Source organism: Falco biarmicus, chromosome 6 (assembly GCF_023638135.1).
Source record: "Falco biarmicus isolate bFalBia1 chromosome 6, bFalBia1.pri, whole genome shotgun sequence".
NCBI classification, from domain to species: domain Eukaryota; kingdom Metazoa; phylum Chordata; class Aves; order Falconiformes; family Falconidae; genus Falco; species Falco biarmicus.
The window spans coordinates 22,887,272-22,903,597 of record NC_079293.1 but is presented as its reverse complement, the minus strand read 5'-3'; the positions used below and the strand labels follow the sequence as shown (position 1 = coordinate 22,903,597).

The window sequence follows — 16,326 nt, the reverse complement described above, 5'->3', positions numbered from 1 at the left end:
ACATTCCTTTTTGCCCTGCTTGAAAATAGATATGTTTGCCTTTTCCAGACACTGAGGAACCTCCCAGTTGTGGTGACTTCTCAATGAGGATAGCAGCCAGCCTCACAATGACATCAGCCATCATTCCTGGATGCACACCACTTTGTGCCACTGATATGCCATTCAGCAACTGGCTTAATGACTCCCTAGCTCTCACCATCTACTGCAGGTAATGCCTCACTCTCACAAACTACATCAGTACACTCAGGGGCCTGGGAGGCCCGAGGACAAATCTTACCACTAAAAATAGGTAAAAAAGGGCACAAAGTACCTCAGCATTTTCCTTGTCTTCCATTACTAGACCCTTACCCATTGAGCTGTGGCCCCACATTTTCTTTAGCCTTCCATTTGTTGCCCCCATCCTTCTTGTTCCTTCCCACACCACTCATGAATTCCAACGCTAGCTGAGCTTTGGCCTTCCTAACACCATACCAGCATACTCGGGCAGTATCTCTGTATTTCTTTTAGGTAGCTTATACAGAGAAGGTGAAAGCAGGTATTTCCTTTTTGTGTTTTAAGGGCCCAGAGCTCCCACTGAGAAGCTTAGCTGCCTGCACTTACAGGCATCTCTGATATCACACAGCTGTTGATTCAGATTGCTGTGAAGAAATGAAAGACCTATAAGAAGCCACCTCAGCAGGGACTCCCCTCACATCACCCAGGAGCTGCTTTTAAGCTGAGGCTTTTAAGCAGCTCCCAGTCTGAGCTAGACTGCTGCCATACCTGTGCCTGGGCACATAGCCCAACTGACACACACCCTGACTCACAGACCTTACATAGTGGCTTGACCTCACACCTGCTGTGTCACTACCGACACGCCTGGTGCCACTGGACTGTTGGCTGAACCTGGTTGCTGTTACCAGACATGCTCTCCTCTCCTTTATCACGTACTGTGGGGTTGCTTCCACAGTAATGATACAGCTCCTGTGCCTGCTTTGTCCCAGCTAGCCTTCCCTCACCTTCCCCTTGCTGCTCCCTGGCACATCTGAGCTCAGTCAGGCACCATGCCACACTTGTTTAGTTTTCTGCATGTCAAAATGAGCCATTCTTGTGCTTTGAGAAGGTTATTCTTGAAGATCAGCCAGCTCTCCAGAGCGCCTTTGGAATTCAGACCAGTCTTCCACTCAATCCTCCCAAGCAGATCCCCAAACAAGATCTGCTCTTCTGTAGTACACTGTTCCAATCCTACTAATTTTGCTCGCTTCTTCCAGGACTTTAGTTTCCTGCCTTGCACAATATCCACAATTGGTTGTTCTTTGCTTGTGAGTAACAGGTCTAGCTCAGCACCTCCCTGAGAAAGTTTTTTTATGCTCTTGGGAAACATGCTTTTTTATTTCAAGTCAGTTTAACAACCTCTTTCCGTTACCGCAAAATTTGCTTTCAGATGAACGACAACACAAGGCAATTCACACTTGTATACTTATGTACAGAGCCTTTCATCACGGCTACAATATCACATCACAATATCACAGCTACCATAATCTCCAATTCCATCTTTTTGGCACAGTATCCACATTTTACAATCCATTTGAAAAACAACTTTTACTTACCTGTCAAAAATATTCATGTGCCACTTTTGTTGCATAAACACACAAAATAATGCTCTTCAGCAGGGAACTAACATAGTGCCTGAACTGATATATGCCTTCTGTTGCAACATGAGGGCAGGAGGAAGTGCTGGATCACGTATTCCCACTATTCTTTTCATGTATCTCTTAACAGCTGAGCAAAGCTGCACCAGCGTAAGTCGTTTTCTGACTGTTCAACAGACATCACACCAAAGACAGTTACAGTTTACACTGAAGTTTCATATTAGCTACTGCTAAATGCTATATTCATGCATAAACATCAAGACTCTTACTTCTTGGCTTTCACAGGATTTAATACCTTGAACACTTCAGGTCATGAGTACTATTAGCACTTGTATTCAAAATTTGTCTTTTGATGCAAACAGATGAGAAAAGTACATACTATTCTGTTTACAAGTAACTATATTTAAAAGCATATTATCAGAAAAAGGACAGTCTCACCTTGAAATGATTCACAGGGTGTATCAGTTGATGTGCTAGCATCATGTGCTGATGAAGCCTGAACATTATCCAAATTTTCTTCGGATTTTGAGCCCAGATTTCCGAGAACCGCCTCCTCTTCTCTACTTGAAGTATGCACAAGAGAAGATGCAGTTTCACCATAGAGTCGTTTCAGTACTTTCCCTATGAATACTGTGGGGCAAGAAATTTTTTTTAAACAGAAAGAAATGCAGTGATTTAAAGGTATTTTACTACTTTAAAAATCTGGCAACTTATTGATACAAGATAATTTCTCTCACATTCGATGCAAGTTTGTCTTTGTTAGTCCCTACCTCTCATAGGTAAAATGAAAATTAATATATTAAAGTCACAATTAGGGTCAGAAAAGCAGCTTTAAAACCCCAGAGTTCACTAGCAAGGTTACATTTGAAGTCTTCTACTTGACTGCATTTTGGCAATAACAGTACATTTACAGATAAAACATACATTTTTTTTAAAGTTTCTTTTAAAACAAGTATCTTCCCACACAAGTGTTACAAGGCTGCTCAAAATGCAGGTCTCTTCTGGCACAGGGGCAACTGCAATTGAATCACTCATTAAAATCAGTAAGCTACAACTATTTAATCACATCAAAACCTAGAAGTAGACAGCAGCAGAAACACATGGTAACCCAATTATTTCTACAGAATTAGCAGTATTCTTATATGCCTCTTCCTCTTATGAGCCCCTTTCCGACGACACTAGCAATCTGCTACTAGTTACTCAAATGCAAGCATGATTTGATTAAAGAAAATATATGCAAATAATCTACTCATCAACAAAACTATCATCTTTATATGGAAGCATGCACAATTTGATCACTTAAAGCTATGTATTATATCAAAATACAAAGTAATACTAAAAGCTTTTATCTGTTTCAGCCCGTTTCACTAATTCTACATGATCAAGCAGATATTGCAGGACAAGGCGGAAAGAAGGAAAAGAGAAATTTGGAAAAACACATCTAAACACTAATTTTAAATTTAATATACAGTGTATGGACACTATACAAGCAACCTGGTGCAGATTCTTAACAAAATAATTCTGCCAAGTCAAAAGGCCTTACACTGTTAAAAGAATGGCTCCTACTGCAGTGTAACAGACGAACATACTATCACCACATAACTTTCTTCAACAAATTACTTTCCTTCACAACTGAAAAAAAATCACCTTCATTGAGCTGGGAAATCCTTGAACCACCAGTCCTTGATAGATAATTTTTTCCTCCACATCTGCCTCGGCAATGTGCTTCAATTATCAGGTAAATGACTAACTGAGGGAGAATGTTTTATTAGATGTTTTTGAGCTCTTACTTGTTTGTAAGTGATCACTTACTCTTTGCTTGTGTCCAATCTCTTGAATAATTGGTAGGCTTATGAAAGGCCTATGACAAGATGTAAGCCTGAAGAGGTACTTGTGCAGAAAGCTTTGCTTATGAAGCCCAGATTTTAGTTTTTCTATGCATATCCATCATTCAGTAATAAAAACATGTGACAAGCTACCAGCAATGTCAAGTAGGCATGATACATTTTATAAATTGCGAGTTAAGACTACCGCTCCCAGAAGGAGAGCCATCAACAAGTGACTGTATTTTCTTTTCGTAAGGTCCCCCTGCCAGGATATTCTGCAGCTAGGAAGACAAAACCCACAATCACTCCCCTTAAAGCAGAGCTAGAGAAAGCAGACAGAAATAAGCAGTGTAGTAAGACAAAGTTAAGTGCCTTTTGCAGATCTCTGACTCTAAAGCAAGTTATCCAAGAGGTTTAAACCGGATCCTGTCCCTGAGTACTGCAACTAATCCTGCAGCATTTTAATGAACTCCAGTAGAGCCCTTACTAAATGTCATGGTTTAATGCCAGTAGGTGGCTAAGTCCCACACAACTGCTCACTCGCTGCCCCCCCATGTGGGATGGGAAAGAGAATCAGAAAGGTAGAATTGAGACAATTTGTGGGTTGAGATAAAGACAGTTCAGTAGCTAAAGCAGAAGCTACGCACAGAAGCAAAGCAAAACAAAGAATTAATTCACCACTTCCCAGTGCCAGGCAGGTGTTCAGCCATCTCCAACGAAGTAGGGCTCCATCACACATAAGGGGTATTTGGGAAAACAAACGCCATTTCACCAAACATCTCCCCCTTCCTCCAGCTTTTATTGCTGAGCATGACATCATATGGTATGGAATATCCCTTTGGTCAGTTGGGGTCAGCTGTCCCGGCTCTGTCTCCTCCCAAATATTCTTGTGCCCCTCCAGCCTACTTGCTGGTGGGGTGGGGGTGCGCAACAGAGAAGGCCTTGGCACTGTGCCAGCACTGCTCAGCAATAACCAAGACACTGGTGGGTTATCAACACTATTTTCACCACAAATCCAAAAAAAACCAGCACTGCAGGAGCTGTTATGAAGAAAACTCACTCTAGCACAGCCAAAACCAGTACACAAATGAACATTCAAGCACTTGTACTGAGGAAGTTGTTCTTCTAAAGCAATGATCATTGTGAAACTGATGAATCTATAAGTGGAAATACATTTTATCCAAATCTGCTGAGAGCCAGCCTTCTCATAGATACAGTGAGTTTTATGCTCCCCATCTTGAAATCTGATTTCTCTAGTCATCTGTTCAATTACCCCCACAAAACAATAACTTGACTCTTTTCTTTCCTTTTTAGAATATAGGGACCAAATTTATACACACATTAGCACTGCTTCAGAAAACAATATGAGACCAGTTTTGATCAATAATTCCTTCTCGTTTACATGGGGGCTCTCCCCATCACTAATACCCGTGCTTGAGAAAGCAAGCTGAAACAATGCCTGTCTTCAGATGATGTGACTACTGAGGAAAGCATTCTTTCAGAAAAATCTCTCTCGCTTCAAAATAAACACCTAGATCAGTAGCATTGGCAGATTTTCTTCAGCAAAGGTGTGGATTAGCTGCCAACACCAAAGCAGCATCCAATCTTAGAGGCTGGAGTTTTCAGCAGATGCAGGAAGCAGCAGCTGGGTGCAGAATGGGGGAGTTCTTTGCTGCCCGCAGCGCTTTCACACTTGTGTCAGTGCACATCAGCAGTGCAACACTGTCTCTTAAGACTAGTAACTCCAAATAGCCGTAACAGAAAGGAAATGAGCAGTGGGCACACCTAGGCATGACAAGGTCCCTGTTTGAAACTTAATGTATTTCAAGCCTTCTGAAGACAGCAGGAAGCAATGTATCACAGCAGTACACCTCCCTTGGGAGAATGAAGAAGGTGGTATCACTAGAGAGCATCTGAAAAGACTGACTGATCTAGTCTGAACTATTTGGAAACCTAAGTATATTCTAGCCTGAAGGAAAAAAAAAAAAAAAAAAAACAAACAACAAACCCCCCCCCCAACAACCAACCACAAAACAAAACCTGCCTGCAGCCCGAAACTTTTCTGAACAAGTTTGTCCTGCGTATCAGTGAATAAGGAAATTAGGCTCTGAGGAATATCTATCCTGCCATACTCAGCAGCTTTACATGCTCCAAAGTAGCACTCTGCAGTTAAAAGTCTGAGCTGAGCTACCACAACATTTTTCAGATGACAAAGAATCCTCTTTCCTCAGGGTTTTATTGCTGCAATTATTTAAGAAAAGATATCCTGTGATATCCATGAGCATTGGCTTAACCACAGGAGATTGGTCTTGCCTGATGCTAAAGAGCAGTTTTTCTCCCCTATTCAAAACCCTCCTTAACTTGATGTCTTTGGCACTATGCAGGCCCAGAGATCAAATCATCTGGTAAGAATTGCTCAAATCCTTAAAAATAATGACCTGTTAACATGAGATTAGCAATAAAGAAAATTCAAGGAAAAATATCTACTACCAGAGATGTATCCTGTCAGATAGATGTAACCTATCAGAGCTCCAAAACGCAATAAGACTTGCTCTCACCTTACCTGTAGCACAGCCCAGTACATACAGTTATTTGTTGCTACTGTTTTCCAGTCAACTAACTGATACGAGGATCTGTACAGATTCATGCCATCTTTCAAGAGACCAATCTGGGAACACTTTTTCACTTTTCACTGATGTTTCTAAACAAGCACATACATTTTGAGATGTGTTTTTAATAACACCACAAGAAAAGATAAGGGAGACCACAGAAAGACGAGATACTATTTGGAGTCAGAACCAATGAGAATTGCCACATTCACACACAGCATTAATGCACAAGGTACAAGGGAGTGAATTTAATACATTCTACTGGGTGTTTTTGAGTATATTCTTGAAAATTGTATTCACATATTACAAAACCCGGTGTTCCAGTCTGGAAGAGAAAGAATAGTTTGAGGGGAATTATCTCTGGAACTGAGCCCATAATTGAACAGGAAAGAGATGTGAACAGCAAAAAGCAGCCAGCTATGAGGCAAAAAGGGGAAGCCTTGTCGCACAAACGTACCTCTCCTCTTAGGATAAAGCAGTGTCTGGGAACTAACAGACAAGAAACTGGAAGCGAGAGAGGGAAGCAGGTAAGCTAAGCAGTTTAGGGGCCAGGAATGGCAGTGATGTGGATGCAGCTGAAAGCAACATAGAATATTTATTAGCATTAAATCTTCATTGTTTTCAACTGTGCTTACTTCCTTACAAAATCTGGGCCAGCAAATACTAATCCAAGAAGTTTTGTAGGGCACAGACCAGGCAAGAATTAATAAGAGGAAGACTTCAGTTCACCCAGTCCACGGTAAGTCTTTAAAAACTACCACAGTAGCCTATTATGGCTCTATTTCTCTGGAGTATAATTGATAGCTCATTACTCCCAACCTACCAAAGACTAAGGATGCTTTCAGAGTTCTACAGGGAATGTATTCTGCAACATGAAGAAAAATGTCCCTATAGCTATAAATTATTGAAGGAACGCATAGCTCTGAACACCTGGTCACACAGTGGCAACTGGAGAAAGCTCTAAACCTAGGTTAGATGAATGAGTACAGCCCAGGGACCACCATATTTTGGAGTTCTGTGTTACCATGGCAGACTTTGTTGCCATTTTAGTTCCGAGTAGCACGTGGGAAGATTTTTCCACTGCTCATGTCTCCAATACCCAAACAGAAGAGCAAATAAAATTGTGAAGAAGTGCTTGCCACGCTTTGTGTGCTTTCACCTCCAGGAATCTGACAGGACTTTAATACTACAATGGGTAAATTATTTATGCCGTCAGATATAGTGTTGAAAACAAGACACCAAAGGTGAGCAAAGGTGAGAGATGCATTAGGTTTTTTACAATCATTAACTAAAGATGACCTTGAGTTCTGAATTTACCTGGATTTGCCAGATATCAGATTGTGTGTGAACACATGGCAGGGGTTGGTGGGCATGAGTTGTGCGTGCCACACCAGCTTTGTGGAATAGATTGAATACAGCTCAAGATTATATAAAGGAACTTCATGTTAGAACTAGGCATATGGTCAAAAGGAGGTACTGCACAGTAATAATATTAACTGAAATGCCTGGCCCAAATCCTAAAGGTTTTAAGAAATTCTTTGCACTTTTGCTGTAGGGGAAGACCAGGCTACACTGACACTGCCTTCACTAACAAGGTTATAAAGATTAAAGAAAGAAATACAACCTCATGGATTCTTTTGCCCTCAGGGGTGTGGGGCCACTCTGCACTTAAGAGGAACAAGCAAATGTTCCTCTTAAACATTAAAAAAACCCCCAACATTCTAAAGTGGAGATTACTAAGATGGAGGTGACCACAGATGAAAATCTGTGTGTTTTATCAATCATTAGACTCAGCCACTAGTACAATGACAATGTGATCCAAGATCCTACTGGGCCAAGTATTTTTTACATCCAAGACAGGAAAATGAACTACATTAATATATAAATCTAGAGAGATCTCGCCAAAAACCTTGTACAGCCTTAAGTCCGCTGTGTACAAACCAGCTGAACTGAAACCTGAGCAGACACAGAGAAGAGTTTTTACAATAACCAACAAGACATTGAAGAACAAGGAGAGCTTTGGCTGTTTAGCATAAGCAAACAAATGCCAAATAAATTTTAAGCTAGTAATGAGAAGTGTTACATGGCTCAAGGATAAGATCACATTAGACCAGGGGTCCTCAAACTATGGCCCGTGGGCCGGGTACGGCCCCCCAGGGTCCTCAATCCGGCCCCCGGTATTTACAGAACCCCCCCGCCGGGGTTGGGGGGGAAACCAAGCAGCCGCAGATGCCTGCCTGCCACTTCATCCGCACGCCGCCCCCTGGTTAAAAAGTTTGAGGACCCCTGCATTAGACCATGCCACAAAAATATTAGAAACTAATGGTGAATAAGAATTGCCAATCTTAACGCACTGATGAGCATCTAGAAGTATTGCAACATTCTTCTAATAAACTAACAGAAGAAAATAAAACAATGTAGTTAAAGAAGCCTCTTACATTGAGCTCTAACTCCTATAAATACTACATGGCTGACTGCAACAGAAAGGAATAGAACTAACTGCACTGAAGACTGCTTTTAATACTATATTCTTCACAGATCACTCCAGGGTTCCTTACATTTGGTTACTCATGTGTATGCAAACTAAGCCAGAGATCAGATATATGTGATCACACTGGATCCTTTTATTTGTTAAAAGGAAGCAGACAGAAGGTATCTTAGTTATTACAAAGATCACCAAGGAAAGAGTTTTCCTAACATAACGGTGGTAAATACTTTCCTTAACAAAATGGTGGATCATTAAAAAACCCCAGGTTCTTGATTCATTAAATGTATGATAGATTTAGACCACTGTATGATGCATTCAGACCAACACGAGGTCTAAAACAGATCTCTGAAATTAAAGCTAGCAAAAAAGACACATCATCACGTGTCAAACAGTACCAGGTAAGTTGACTTCCATTACGTACACTAACAGTGTACAAGACAAGTTACTAGTTATATTCACTGCATAGCTGCTGCTTTTTTAAAGGGGTAAAACCCACATAACATTTTAGTTCAATAACCATGATCCTGAACTTTACTTACTACTTCAGCAGCACCTAAGGCACAGTCACATTTAAATGGCAATACATAAAAATGTATAACACAAGTAATTCAGAGCATTAGGATGAGATTTTGCTTAGCTTCCTCACAGAAATCCCACTGACATCAAGTTTTCCACTTAAAGAAAAGGAAGCGTAATTTGGCTTATAGTAGTGGCAAATAACACAGTTTAAAAAGCCAAGAGTGGAAAAGCTACTGTACTTTCATTCAAAGTAAAACTATATTTAAACACATGAACCTTCCTCACAGCTTTATTAAGAGTCTATGCCATATTACAGTGAAGTAACATATACAGTTATGTGGCTTCTGTGTACTTCCATAGCTTAAAAAAAATACCGTGGTCTTGTGTCTGAGATGTAGAGAGCTGTAAACACAGGATGAAGAAAGCAGTTGGTGTATTTCTGCAGTTAGAACAGTGTACTTCAGTTGGAAGGGGCCCACAATTATCATCTAGTCCAACTGTCTGGAAGTTTTCAGTAGAAAACTTCAATTCTAATAGACCTAGAGATGTAAAAAGGTTATATATTCTAGTCTTGTTTTACGAGTAGGTTTTCTATTTAATTTCAAAAGTGAAACAAATTCACTTTCCAGCTGAAAACATATAACATTATCAAAATGCCCGGCCTTTTATTGAAAGCACTGAATGTTCATCCTGTGCAATGAGCTGAAGCAACACCACAAGATGTGTCTTTCCAGGACTTCCTCACTGATGAAAAGGAGCCGGTATTTTCAGAAGTGAGGACAAGCTGCAATAGGTACCAGGCTAGTTCCATGGCTTATTCTTGACAACTCATGTGTGGACGTAGTGAAGTACAAATACACCAGAAAACTGAAAAAGCACCAGGTCTCTACAGTTTGATGTAACAAAGCGAAGTATAACTCAAAGAAAGAGAGTGCAGAACACGTGCTAGCTAGTGATTCAAATTGTAGAAAGATCCTGAGCGTTCACCACAACTTTGTGAGAATAGTAAAAAGCCTCCTTCAAATAAATGCACTGTTTGGCATCTATGTATTAAACCAACACCACCTTAAGTTTCTTATGTACATAAACAAATTACCCACAAACACACACATGCCAACAGTGGAACCGCACTGCAGATTTATAATGATTCTCCTAGGGTTGACAAGATGACTTAAAGCTCAGTTAAGACTGTAACAAAAGCACTCTGAATAACTAAACAAATGAAGTTCTGAACAACATCAGAAATGTTCCTGTCCAGCTCAGTGTAGGAGGCAACAGTTTCCTCAAAAACATTTCTGTGGAGAATGCTTGCCATGTACTTTTGGCTACTTGCCATACATACTGTAAGTTTGTGAACATCATGTTTCTGAATTGGTTACCTTCTGCCTACTCAAATGCAATTTGGGCAGCAAGAATAAATGAAGTGGCATTAAGAGTGCTGAACACATTAGAACTCTGTGAAGCTTGCAAGTTGCCCTACTTGGTCTCTCTCTCCTACAAACATAAGTTTTCCAAAAAGAGAAGATTCAGGAATTTCTTATGAAACCATCCTATGTGTAAAATGTGTTAATATGCTATTTCTTCCAAAGCAGAAGATAGTACAGCAGAACAGAAGAGGACGGAAAGAGCAGACAGAATGATAATCCACATGCAGAACACATGGACAAGGCTTCATTAAAATGTTCAGTTCACCTCTGTAATGCATTATTACTCTGATACTCAAAAAGATTTAAATCCTTGAAGTCTCGTTTATGATGCAAGTATCCCATCGCCTATGAAAGCCATGACAAGACAGTTACTTTACAGCATGGTCAAAAACCCCCACGGAAGTGTTAAGGTTGGAAGGGACCTCTGGACATCATCTAGTCTAATCATAGTAGGATCAACTACAGCAGATTGCTTAGGGCCTTGCCTAGTTGAGTATAACAGCTCCGCTGCCTGGATAACCTCCTCTTCCCTAATCATGGCTGGACAGTCAGATCTCGACTGGAGATGGTCAAGGGGACCACTTGAAAGAGAGAGAGACCTAGATTTCATTAGGACCCAAAGCAACAGCATGTAAAGCATTTTAATTTTAAGAGACTGCTACATACAGAAAATGTTAGCTGGACTGCTATTCTTACCATCTAGCAGATGGAAGGAAGACTGCAAGATGGTAACTTCTGGCTAAGGGCTACTATTCGTTCCCTTAAATAATTACCCACAGTTTACTTGCTCTTTAATCATACAGGACAGCGTTTCATGTTTTAGGTATTTCAGATTCTTTCTGAAGGAGTGGCTCAGCTGGTCAAACTGATGAACAAAGGTCTTAACTCTGTATTTACTTGGCCTAATATACAGTGATTCTTCGATCATGGCTCTAAGTCTCAAAGACAAAGGTACCTGCTCTATATTTCAGACACTAGGAGCAAAATTCAGTTTGCAGTTAAGATGCCTAGCAGTAGACACATCAGACACTCCTCCACAGACCTAGTGTATACAAGACACCACTTCTGCCAACCAGCCACTGGGTACAAATGATAATGCAGAATACAAGCCCCCATTACAGTTAATGGAAATCAATACAGAGGACCTCTGAGGATAATTAATTTATTAATCATGACCCAAATTTCACAATACAAGAAGCGTGTATGTGCATGCACACACATGCATGTTCTAGCCCCAAGGGCAATGACTAGATATTTAAACTTTAACTTAAAAAAAAAATAATCTTTGCACAGAGATCTCTTAGCTGCACAGAAGACTCCCAGAGACTTGGGACACCAGTTCAGCAACTACTAACAGACTAAAATCTAAGAGGAAAGGGAGGAATTAACTAGAACAAAACATTGCATGGCAGCTGAACAGGGTACCATTTTTCCACTCTGCCTCATTTTTGTATGACTTTCCCATTTCCAAAAATGTTCAAGCTGCCCAGATATATGAGAGAAAGAAGACGACTACTGGAGTGACATGCAATTGCATTCTGTATAGCCTGACAGTTCAGATAATCATAATGGTATATCATATGTTTAAGAAGGGATGCTCTTGTTCCAGTCAGGAGCAGGAAAATGTAATTTTACTGCTACCAGCGAGGCCAGCCTTGCCAAGAGTGCCAACTTCCATTCTACCACAGACAGAGGCCATGCAAACCAAAGCAAAGCACTGTCATGGGAATAACAAAACTAGCCTTTTCAGAGGCGAGCAGGGGGTGGGGAAGTGTGAAATAAGCAGAATTCTAGCTGTGGTTGAAGTACAGTTTTAAGTCCATAGGAATGGGAAGATCCAATTTTACTGTATTTTGCTTTGTGTTCACAGTCTCCAAGTAGTCTTCATTCTGCAGGTGAAGCTATGGTAATAGACTTATGAGAGTAGCAAAAGGACAAAGCAGGATAAAAGTAACGACCCGAAAACCTGCTGCAGAAAATTCAGGCTGAAACTAACTATTACGTGAAAGAGGCACTTTTACACAAACACAGAAGCTAACATCTTATAAAATCTTCTGTTTGGTCAAAGAGGATGCCATTCTGCAGATCATCTACAACATCTTCAGTTTTCATACTTCAGACTTAAATGCATCTATCTATAAAATTTACAGTCCTTGTTTCCAAACAGCACTTCTATTCTCTGAAATTCTTTCTTGAGGAAGACACAAAATACTTCTTTGGCTTCAAATTTCAGGGTGGAATTCACTTGTACCTTAAGGCCAGAAAAAGCACTAGGTTATCTTGTCCGAACGACTGGAAGAAGTAATTTTACACACCTACCCACAGTGAGGCTAAACAATTTGTGTCTGAATATTTTTAATATATTTTAAAATACTCTGGAGGTGCTTCAAGAAGTAGAGGAACTCAATAGTTCACATGGGTTTTTTCCAGTACTTTTTCACCTTTGACATACCCCCCCCCCCCCCCCCCCCAACCATATTTGTTACATTTGAAAAGCTTGAGGTTTTTTGGCCTTGGTCCTTCTGCCTCGCCTTACTCTATTAAGGAGTCCTATATTACACAGTAATTTGTTTCCCGTGAAGATCTCCCTACAGGTTAGAAATCTTGATTCTAAAGTCTTTTGGTTTGGAAGGCACAGCCTCTCAGTCTCATATACCTTACTTTTAACTATCTGCCTTCGCAAAGAAAGCACTTTTTTGAAAAAAGGCTGTTTGCCCCATCTCCCCCGTGAGCTATTACCATCTGAGTCAGCGGGTATCAAGGAGTGTCGATTGCTTGGTTTTGTTTCTACTGGGACTACAGAAGTCCAGGATTAAGACTGAGTAGGAATACCATGAGAACTGATTATTTTTCAACTTGACTAGCTCCTTACACAATCCTTTAGTTCTACTAGCCTCATAAAACTTGAATGACAGCTTAAAGGGAAAAACTTGTACAGTTTTTGACAATGTCTACATGTAAGGTGGGAATGGTCCCTTTCCCAGTTTTAAAATTGATCTCATTAATATCCCATATAACATAGACAGTTTTACTCTTAACTGCTAAAGCTATTATTACATATTTAGTCAGAAAAAGGAGAACTCGTTTGTACTGTTTGGGAATCAAACAACAGAAGGATTTACTAGTATTCAAGATCACATGACTTCTGTGCTTGAACTACCAGCTATCAGCCGTTTGCATCTCATTATGGTTGTTAACCAAAATGTCATGGGGAGCCACGCAAGAAGCTCAGATGCTGCTGTTTTAAATCTAGTATGTAATACCAACTTTGCAATATCTAAGTTTGTCTCAAGACCTCTGACATTATTGTCACTGAAACAGCATCTATTAGTGTTCTACATGCCATGAGACATTAAAATCAGATGCTAATTGCCTAGATTTTACTCCTGTCTTATACTTTACTATAGTCCAGGAACCACATAGCGTGAAAAACTTCCAGTTTTGTACTCTAATACAGCAGTCCATAAACCATGGCTCTGTTACTCTTTTCACCTAGCACTAAGTTTTATAATATACGGTAAAACACTTTGTTATTCAAAACTCAGTAATATATTGTTCTCCTATCTTTGAGGCAACTTTTGAACAGCAGCAGCTTACTTAAGTATATAGCACGTGTCAGGAACTGAAAAGAATACAGCGATTACATACCACACATTTATGTATTCACCTAAATTAATGAGTGACCCACAACGGAAGATTGTTTTACCAGACCAAGACTGGCCTGTGTGCATCCAGGCCAACACAGTTCATAGCAATTGCCAATACAAAAGAGTAAGTTATCCACTACAAAAAGTGGACATTTGCTCTGTCTTCTTAGCTTAGACGGAACTGATTCAGCTTCACAAAGCACCATCTGTGTCACACTGCAGTTTCACATCAGTAAGACTGGTACTGCATCTGTCAGCAAATTCTGCATGACTGTGTAGTTCACTGAGAATCTGACTAATAGATCATGCCATCCTGTCTCAACAAAGGCTTTAGAGCTCTCTCAGTAGGCCACCTTAATTGCAGCCACACGCTCCTAGACATCTAATAAACTTGACGTGACACAGATGATAAGAAGCTGCATAACCACCATGATGAGAATATCAGGATTTTGTTCCAGCTGTTCATAAGAACCCTGTCTGCCTTGTAGGGAAGCCTTGTAAGATGTGTACTGCTACTGCAGTCCTGGGAAAACAGAGCATCTTATCCATTATTTCAATTTGTGCATGCTATCCATTTTTCTAAGCGTCTTTCACAACACGTTTCTCATACTGCACCATTACCTTGATCTTACCTAGCACAAACTAGGTAACCTCACTTCAACCATCTAAAGGTATCTCACCCACCCCTGCTAAAGAAGCTCAATTTTGCTGATTATAATTATTATTAATAATTTTGGGTACTCCAAGTTGGGCCAACTGTAAGCCATAGCTGTCAGAGACTCCCCTCTCTCTTCTGAGACAGATTTTTGGGTACAAAAGGTCAAAGAAAGCTGTGCACTTATCACTGGTCATCAAGACCAGTCCCCTGCCAGCACAGGTGTGAACTTCATAAATTTCAAAAAGTTTAAATCTTACTTCAACCTAAAGAACTCTTACCTGGATGCAAACAGCGTATGGTTTGAAGTGAACATCAAATTATATCTCAGCTGTATGGGCTAAAGTTAAATGTTATCATAGATGCTGGGGGGTAACATGGAAAACAAACAAATGGTATTAAAACGGCCTAAAGTACTGACATAAAAATAGCTGAAAACAGTAAAAAAAGTCATTCAGAGTTCAGACTACTGAAGAGGAAAAAATCTGGAAATTTAAGGAGACAGCTTGCTCCCTCTGCTCATATGAAACTAAAATGAAGCTCAATATACTAGTATTTAGAAAACAAAACATGAAACTGGCAAGGGTAACATCACTTGAGCACAGGCAAAAGTTCAACAAGACTTTGCATCATTTAAGTTATATTTAAAAGCAATCTTCATAAGTTCGTATTATATAAAATATAACTATAACTGAATGTCTACATAGTTTTCTTTACGGAGAAATATATCACCCCTTCCTGTGATTTGAATATTTGACTACAACATAATATCCAACAATTTCTGCAAGCGTCCTCACATACACATATAACAGAAATCAGTATTATACCAAATATCCCATCATTACAAAGTACTGGAATTTTCAACAAAGGAGAATTTTTCTTTTCTTTCTAGTCATAAAGGGAGTTTTAATTTAAGCCATTAGGCAACCCTTAATAGAAACACAAACTTCTAGAGAACAGTTTTCAATCTTTTGAACTAAAGACAACTGAAAACAGAAGAAACTACATATTGCATACTGGAAATAACTCTTGTGCTGGGTTTGGCTGGGATAAAGTTCATTTTCTTCATAGTAGTTAGTATGGGGCTATGGGTTTTTTGACTTGTGCTGAAAACAGTTATTAATACAGGGATGTTTCCATTATTGCCAAGAAGTACTTACACAGAGCTGAGGCCTTTTCTGCCTCTCACCCCATCCCACCAGCAAGCAGGCTGTGGGTGCACAAGCACTGGGAGGGGACACAGCTGGGACAGCCGACCCCAACCAGCCCAAGGGATATCCCAGACCATATGACATAGTCCTCAGCATATGAAACTGGAGGAAGAAGAGGGAAGGAAGGGGGGGACATTCAGAGTGATGGCATTTGTCTTCCCTAGTAACCATTAAGTATGACAGAGCCTTGCTTTCCTGGGGATGGCTGAACACCTCCCTGGCGATGGGAAGTGGTGAATGAGTTCCTTGCTTTGCGTGTGCATGTGGGTTTTGCTTTAACTATTAAACTGTTTATTCATTTATTTATTTATCT

At 40.1% G+C, this 16,326-nt stretch overlaps 1 protein-coding gene across 5 annotated transcripts in view; it reads right to left on the bottom strand.

The window, feature by feature from the left end:
• Positions 1 to 16,326, bottom strand: part of ERICH1 (glutamate rich 1) — a 103,762-nt gene that overhangs the window by 84,638 nt on the left and 2,798 nt on the right. For all 5 annotated transcript variants that reach the window (XR_008822577.1, XR_008822575.1, XR_008822578.1 and 2 more), the window contains exon 2: positions 2,070 to 2,261. Coding sequence is in view for 1 of the 5 variants with exons in the window: in XM_056343718.1 (XP_056199693.1) it covers positions 2,070 to 2,261 (192 nt within the window). In the remaining 4 variants the exon portion in view is untranslated. The remainder of the gene's footprint in view (positions 1 to 2,069; positions 2,262 to 16,326) is intronic.